At 41.3% G+C, this 7,730-nt stretch overlaps 1 protein-coding gene and 1 pseudogene across 1 annotated transcript; both read left to right on the plus strand.

Annotated features, from left to right (window-relative positions):
• Positions 1-271: 271 nt before the first annotated feature.
• LOC128099529 (protein NipSnap homolog 2-like) lies at positions 272-1,331 on the plus strand (annotated as a pseudogene).
• A 2,738-nt stretch (positions 1,332-4,069) lies between these two features.
• Positions 4,070-4,996, plus strand: LOC128098655 (taste receptor type 2 member 41). The gene has a single exon (XM_052719967.1). It carries the CDS (start codon positions 4,070-4,072, stop codon positions 4,994-4,996), a length of 927 nt encoding a protein of 308 aa, XP_052575927.1.
• Positions 4,997-7,730: the final 2,734 nt, after the last annotated feature.

Raw genomic sequence — 7,730 nt, forward strand, 5'->3', positions numbered from 1 at the left:
CTATAACAAAATACCTAGACTGGGTAATTTCTAAAGAGAATGGTTTAGAAGCTCAGGATATGGCACTGACATTTGCTTAGCTTCTGGTGAAGGAAGAAAGGTAAGCGGGTGTATGTGGAAGAGAATCCCACAACAAGGGACTAGGGAGACACCAGCAGCACTTTACATTCCCAACCAGTCCAGTCCTACAAGATTGAGAATGTGCATGAGAAAAAGACTTCATTTCTCCTAATGAACTACTCATCTCTGAAAGTCCACAACAGTTTTTAACATGGCCTCATTGGAACTGAGGTTCAACATGAGTTTTGGTGCGGATCAAACATATCCAAACCAGAGCAACCAATATCCAAAGGAAGTGAAATCACTGTATTAGAGCCAGCAGCATTTTTATGTCCACCAAAGTGTCAGCTACAGTAGCCAAGACATGGAGACAAAATAAAAAAGTACTAATCAGTAAATGGGTAAAGAAAACATGATACATGACCACTGTAGAATATTATTCAGCCTTAAAAAATGAAATACTGGGCAGCGTCATGGTCAACTGCACCCAGACAGTAGGAGCTTCAGGCTCTGGAGCAAGAGGGTGGTGCTAGTGCTTTAGTCGAGGAGGCCTGCTGTGGCCAGCTGCCCTTGGCAACTTCCTGCCCAGGCTCACAAGAGTGACATCTTCAAGTCACAGAGCTCAGGAGGACAGCTGGCTAAAGTCTTTATTTGTCAGAGAGGTTGATCCAAGAAAAGATCAACTCTAACCTCCTAGCCAAAAAAGGAGAAAAGCAGTCTGTTACAAGTTACAGTTTCACAATGTTAAGTCCAAATGTCTGATCGCGTACAACAAAATTTATCAAGAAGTGTTACCAAAGACCCAAGAAGACAAACTGTACCCTCGTACCTTCGTGGGGATATGGAACACATGGTGTGGCGAGCAGGATCAAGCCCTCCACATCTGGAGAGATGAAGGAGGCTATCCAGCCCTCACAGAGGTCATGAATAAACTCAAAGAAAACCAGGAATTTGTAAATATCGGTGGGCCAGAAGTGACATGCTTCTCTCCAGAAGGAATCAGCTGCTGTTGCAGTTCAGTTTCTGGAATGAGTTGGTGCTGAGATCAGGACCCGATATAAACGAACTCAGGTCCAACCAACTCCGACCAGAAGCAATGATTGAATGGGGCAATTATTGCTTATAAAGATCTTCAGACCAGAGAAGAAAAACATATGGAATGCAGCATGACACAAGTATGGCTGGAGGAACTGATGTACCATATGGTTCCACTTATTCAGGAAATGGAGTCCAGAATCATGATCCTGCTCAAGATCTTGCCTCTCCAGTGAAACTTCCATGTTCCTACACAGATTTCCATGACAAACATATGTCATGAATTCATTTCAACTATTCATCAAGTGAAAAAAGAAACTGAGATGTAAACTGCTGTACATAACTTGTAAGATCTCTTTTCTATATAATTTCCATAATCATGAAGGGAAATCAGGAGGATTGGACTAAGTGGAGTAGCGCTCTGAAACATCCCTGCTTACCAAATGTTACTTAGCCTCCAGCCTTTCAGGATAGCCCGATAATTTGGAGCCAGGCATGGTAACTTGGCACTCAGGGAGCTGAGGCAGGAGAATTACAACAAGTCCTAGGTCAATCTGGGCTATGTGGAGAGTTTCAGACCAACTTGGATCCCTGGCTTACATAGTGAGACCCTGTCTCAGAAACCGAAATTAAATTCGTATCATCTCTGAGTAAAGTTCCAGCAATGAAGAAGAATCAGCTATTTCTTTCTATTTAAAAAAAAAATCTCTTTTACGTTTACAAATTTCTACTGATTTCCTTCCTTCAGGAAGAAATACAAATTATGTCATGTTTCCCAAGCAGTTTTTTTCTGAATCTCAAACTAGGAACACATTATAAGTATACCCAATGGCTGACAACATTATGATTGTCAGCCAGCGGGCTGAGCTGGAAGGGTAGTCATGGTGAACCTGACCAGTAATTCAGTCTCCGCCAGGCACTGTGTCCTAAAGGGGTTGGTATGAACCAGTGCACCACATGTGATTTTGGAATAATCACTTCAAAGAGTATTAATTTTATTTATAATATTTTTCTATAAAACCAGTAGCTTTTGGAAAAGAGGTTTTATTTTGTAAGCCACTGTTTGTGACCTCTGACCTCTGGTTCTATTTTGGTAAGTTCACAGCAGACAGTTCCAAGATCTTGTATGACAGGCAGTACACCCTGGGTCGAAGTTGGCATAGAGCTTCCTATTTTGTCTGTCTCCATTTAGTTTTGTCTTTTAATATAGTGTGCCAATTTTGTGACTGTAATCATGTGGAAGTCCCACTGAACTGAAGAATTATGTCTGCTCTACAAATTGGTATGTGTAAAGTAAAACCTAAGTCCCCTATCAGTTGTCTAATTTTTACACGTATGTGAATGGTTTTCTTTAAGAACATACAAAAGTAAATAAAATCCTCTTAAATTAAAAAAAAGAAATACTCATATTTGGAACAACACAAATGAGCATTATGCTCTAGAAGACATTAAACTAATCAAAGAACTCTAGACATAGAAAGATAAACACTGCAGAACTTCACACGTGGAAACTAAAGTAACTGAGCTTGCAGATATCAAGAGTAGAGTGGTGTTGCCAGGGATCTAGGATGTGAGGATGAGTGGAGAGATGTTGGTCATGGGGTACAAAATTTCAGCTATGCTAAACAACTCAGTCCTGGAGGCTAAATGTACAACCATGTGACAGCAACTGGTCATACCGAAGTACACACTTGCAATTTGCTGAAAGAATAGGTCTTATGTATCTTTGTCACACATAAAAGTCATTAAAAAAACATAACTCCCTGAGATGATAGGCATGTTAAAGTAGTTTTACTTTTCAATGTGGTCCTGTAGGGCTGTCTCTAATGTTGGTGTTGGTAGACAAGGGCTCACTTGTGCCTTCTAAGCTGTGGTCTCTCATCGTGGTAGACAAATCTAAGGTGACCTTCATGAACACCAACCCTGAGTTTTGGAACTTTGTGGATTCCTCACTTTCCCAGTTGCTAAGAGCCATGTCTTGATTCTAGGCAAAGGAATCCACCTTGTTACAGAGGTGTGGGTGTCTAGTCAATAATACAGGCAAAGCAGATCTGTTGAGATTCTAGAATGTGTTGTTTATGTCTTGCTCATACCGCACCCTGCTGGTCTAATGAAGTCAGTGACCATTTTTAAATAGCTCATTTTGCAAAGATGGAGGACAGCCTCTGTCTCAGTCTTTAGGGGACCCAAGTGCACTCTAAGCAATATCCAGTAGGAAACAAATGCACTCAGTCCTGCAACCACAAGGAAGTGTATTCTCTCCTGGAAAGAGATAGGTTTAGATGCTTATAAATTACTTATAACATAGGGAATTTAAGTAGAGATTTGGGTAGAAAGGTAGACTGAGGTATTGACTTTGAAGGAGTAACTATTCATGAGTGAGGGTAGATGCGTGGCAAGGACACTCAGCTAAGACTGACTTCTTTAGTTTAGTGTCACTATTTTTGCTAGGTATCCCCCTGTACTGGATATCTATGCATCTAGGTATGTAAGTATCTATCTATCTACCTATCTGTCTATCTATCTACTATCTATCTATCTATCTATCTATCTATCTATCTATCTATCTATCTATCTATCTACTTACCTACCAATCTACACCTAATAGAAAGATGAATGGTCCTATAGTACAATGATAGGATAAGGATGGAACTTACTTACCAAGACTAAAATCCCTCCCTACTGATGCTATTCCAAGCACGATAGGATAGGATGTAGGCAAAATCAGAGAAGGCAAATCATGAGCAGCTGGTGCCCCATGGTACCCAAGCCCAGGGGATATTTGCATCCTATCTGAGCCCAGAGCACACCTTTGATCTACTGCCTGAGCATCCTTCGCATTGAAGTTCTTGCTCAGATGCAGAACCCAACCATTTATCTCCTGTCTCCATAAGGGAGTGTGAGGGACTGTAGATAGGGGCAGGGAGGAGGCCAGGAGCCACAGCAACTAGTGGTGATTGGAGGAGGGACTGAAATGCTACCAGCACTGACAGTTTTCTTCATGTTGATCTTTGTCTTGCTTTGTCTTCTGGGAATCCTGGCCAACGGCTTCATTGTGCTGATACTGAGCAGGGAATGGCTACGTCGTGGTAGGCTGCTCCCTTTGGACATGATCCTCCTTAGTTTGGGTGTCTCCAGATTCTGCCAGCAGTGTGTTGGGCTAGTGAACAGTTTCTACTACTTCCTCTACCTGGTCGAGTACTCCAAGGGTCTTGCCCGGCAACTCATTGGTCTCCACTGGGACTTCTTGAACTCAGCCACATTCTGGTTTGGCACCTGGCTCAGCGTCCTGTTCTGTACCAAGATTGCTAACTTTTCCCATCCTGCCTTCCTGTGGTTGAAGTGGAGGCTCCCGGCACTGGTGCCTTGGCTCCTGCTGGGCTCTATCCTGGTGTCCTTCATCGTAACTCTGCTGTTCTTTTGGGGAAACCATGCTGTGTATCAGGCATTCTTAAGAAGGAAAATTTCTGGGAACACGACCTTTAAAGAGTGGAACAGAAGGCTGGAAATAGATTATTTTATGCCCCTGAAACTTGTCACCATGTCAATTCCTTGCTCTCTCTTTCTGGTCTCAATTTTGCTGTTGATTAATTCCCTTAGGAGACACACCCAGAGAATGCAGCACAATGCCCACAGCTTGCAGGACCCCAGCACCCAGGCTCACAGCAGAGCTCTGAAGTCACTCATCTCCTTCCTGGTTCTTTATGCACTGTCGTTTGTGTCCATGGTCATCGATGCCACGGTCTTCATCTCATCAGATAACATGTGGTATTGGCCCTGGCAAATTATACTTTACTTGTGCATGTCTGTACATCCATTTATCCTCATCACCAATAATCTCAGGTTTCGAGGCACATTTAGGCAGCTACTCCTGTTTGCCAGGGGTTTCTGGGTGGCCTAGAAAGCATGGTCTCTCCATCTAGACCCTTTGAAGAGACTCAGGTGAGGGTAACCTCCCTTGGAAGTGAGCTCACCTTCATGGAAATGTCTTCACAGGCAGACATGGGGGTCACACTGTGGACTTCCCTCCTTGGGAAAGAGGAGAGGAAAATACAGGGACTCTGAGCATTCTTCCTGTAACTTGGGATATTATGAAAATGGAGATTCTGAATCCTGGAGAGCCAGTATTGACCTAAAGTACGAAATACAATGTGTTCTATTGCTTCTATGTCTGTTATTCCTTTATTACTGGTTAATTCTTTAGGTAAAAGTTGTCTGTTATTCCTTTATTACTGGTTAATTCTTTAGGTAAAAGTCTTGATCAACTGGATCACCTCATCTCAGCTAGCTACTGGGGAGTTACAGAAAAGATGTTTGTGTCTCAGCTGAACTGGGATGTCCATGTGCGCGGGAAGCAGAGGACAGAGTAGCAGTCAGTACCAGAACCCCGAAGGACAGGTGGCTCTGGCGGCAGTGGTCTGGGCTAGGAGTCCTGATCACTCTTCACCCTATGGAGGTTATTTGTCTCTTGCCAAATTTGGAAAGTGCAGCTTTGGTTTTGTGAAGATTACTGGGGAAATTCTTGCTGCTACTCTTTCATTTCTCAGTAATATTTCTCCTTTCCTGCCTTTAATTTTCTCCTCTCTGCAGCTTCCCATGCTCGTTATTCCTTTCCAAAAAGGCCATTGTGATTGCCTCATTTTCCTAACTGTCTTAGGGAACCTTTTTACTTTCCTCAAGCAAATGTTACAAACCCACATCTGCACTGAATAAACATCTTTTTGTTAAAAAAAAAAAAAAACAGACTTAAGAATCTCACTTATTTTATATTCAAATGCCATTTAAAAAATTCACTGTATTAATGTCCCAAATATCGTTTTAAAAATAACTTGCTCCAATTATTATACAAATGTTTTGAAAGGTAATTTTGGAAAGATATGTGGTTAAACATGGGTCTTTGTAAGACAGAATGAAAAGCTCTCTCTCTCTCTCTCTCTCTCTCTCTCTCTCTCTCTCTCTGTGCTATTGGGTGAAGTGTGGTGAGTGATTTGAATTGACATTTATAGTTACGTTTGGAAAAACAGAATTTGTGATTTCCATGTGGAAACAGCAATATTTGATAAATTAAAATGGTGAGACTGATGTTGCTTGTGTATTCATTGTAACTCAATAAATTCTGGCGTTTTAGGAAAGAAGAACTTTTGCTAAAAGGCGTCAATATGTAAATTTTAGAGACGAGTTTACAACCAGATTTCCGATGGAGAGAGATTGCACTCTCCCCCGAGTAAAAAACAGTTGCCCTGTTTTAGGGTATATTCGACTAAGTGAGCCTGGGCTGTGGACTGCAGTGTTAAAGGCAGTGGGACTACATATTAAATTTAAACATTTTTATGTGTAATACAGTGAAATGATTAAGAACTCAAACTCTATTGACAGGTGTATTTGGAAAATCTCCCTTCTAACTACCGTGTTGGGGGGGCACTTTTAGCAGTTTTATGTTTGTGGTTTTAGAAATATTTGTCTGTATTAACACCTCCATAAGGAACCAGTCCATTGACTTATAAACCGGTAACTCTACACTGCTAACCAAATGCTTTATTCACTGTGGTGTCTCTGTGTCTTTCTATGCAAATGGTTGTGTAATATATCTGTTGCTCAGCTCCTTGCTCTCCCCCACTTCACAGTATATCTCAGAGGTCTGCTTGTGTGGGCGCAAATGGAGTCTTTTTCATTTTGTTTGTTTGTTTGGGGTGGATGGAGCATGATTTAGCTACTCACCTGACAGCAGTCATCAAAGTTATTTCTTATCTTTTGGTATTATGACAATATAGGGGATAAGGATCTGGGTCATCAGATAAGGGGGTGTGCTCTGCAAGCCTGAGGACCTAAATTTGAATTTGCAGCACCACTAAAAAAAAAAACCTGGGTATGGCTGTGCATGCAAGTAACCATGGCACTGGGGAATGGAGACCAGTAGATCCTAAAAGGCCTAAAAGGTAAGCCAGCCTAGGCAAAAGGGAGAGATTCTGGTTGAGTGAGAGACTGTCTCAAGGATGAGCCAATGAAAAAGGTGGACATGATATCTTGCTCTGGCTTTTGTATTTGAACACATGAGTGTGTACACCTGTATACTCATATGCACGCATCACACACATATTATACACACACACACACACACACACACACACACACAATCATCTTGCATGTGCTCACATTAACCGTAGACTAAATTCTATGAAATGGGCTTAATCAAATAGCACACATCTTTCTAATTTTGCTAAAAATTACCCTCCCGGGGCTTGCAGCAATTTGCTTTCTCACCAGCAAGCAGCTTATTCTCACACTTTATTTTTGACCAATCTGTTAGGTTAAAAAACCAAAAAACATATGTATAATATGTTTACAATTTATATGACTCATTATGATAGGATTGTCATTATCTTACATGTAGAAATCAGCTCTTCCTTTGTCACATGGAGTTTAAATTTTTTTCTTGATTTTAATAATAACTTGAAAAAAACTCACTAGGAGGAATAATGGTTCATAGGAAATTACAAACATAATTGTGAGTGGGTTTTCTTGGTTTGTTTGGTTGTTGTTGTTTTGTTTTTCCAGACAGGTTTTCTCTGTACAATAGCTCTGACTGTCCCGGAACTGGCTTTGTAGACCAGGCTGGCTGTGAACTCATAGAGATC

This window comes from Peromyscus californicus, unplaced genomic scaffold, assembly GCF_007827085.1.
Source record: "Peromyscus californicus insignis strain IS unplaced genomic scaffold, ASM782708v3 Scaffold_6__1_contigs__length_162567912, whole genome shotgun sequence".
Taxonomy (NCBI): Eukaryota; Metazoa; Chordata; class Mammalia; order Rodentia; family Cricetidae; genus Peromyscus; species Peromyscus californicus.

Excerpts from the sequence above, each read along its gene's own strand:
- LOC128098655 (XM_052719967.1), top strand. The coding sequence starts at position 4,070 with ATGCTACCAGCACTGACAGTTTTCTTCATGTTGATCTTTGTCTTGCTT.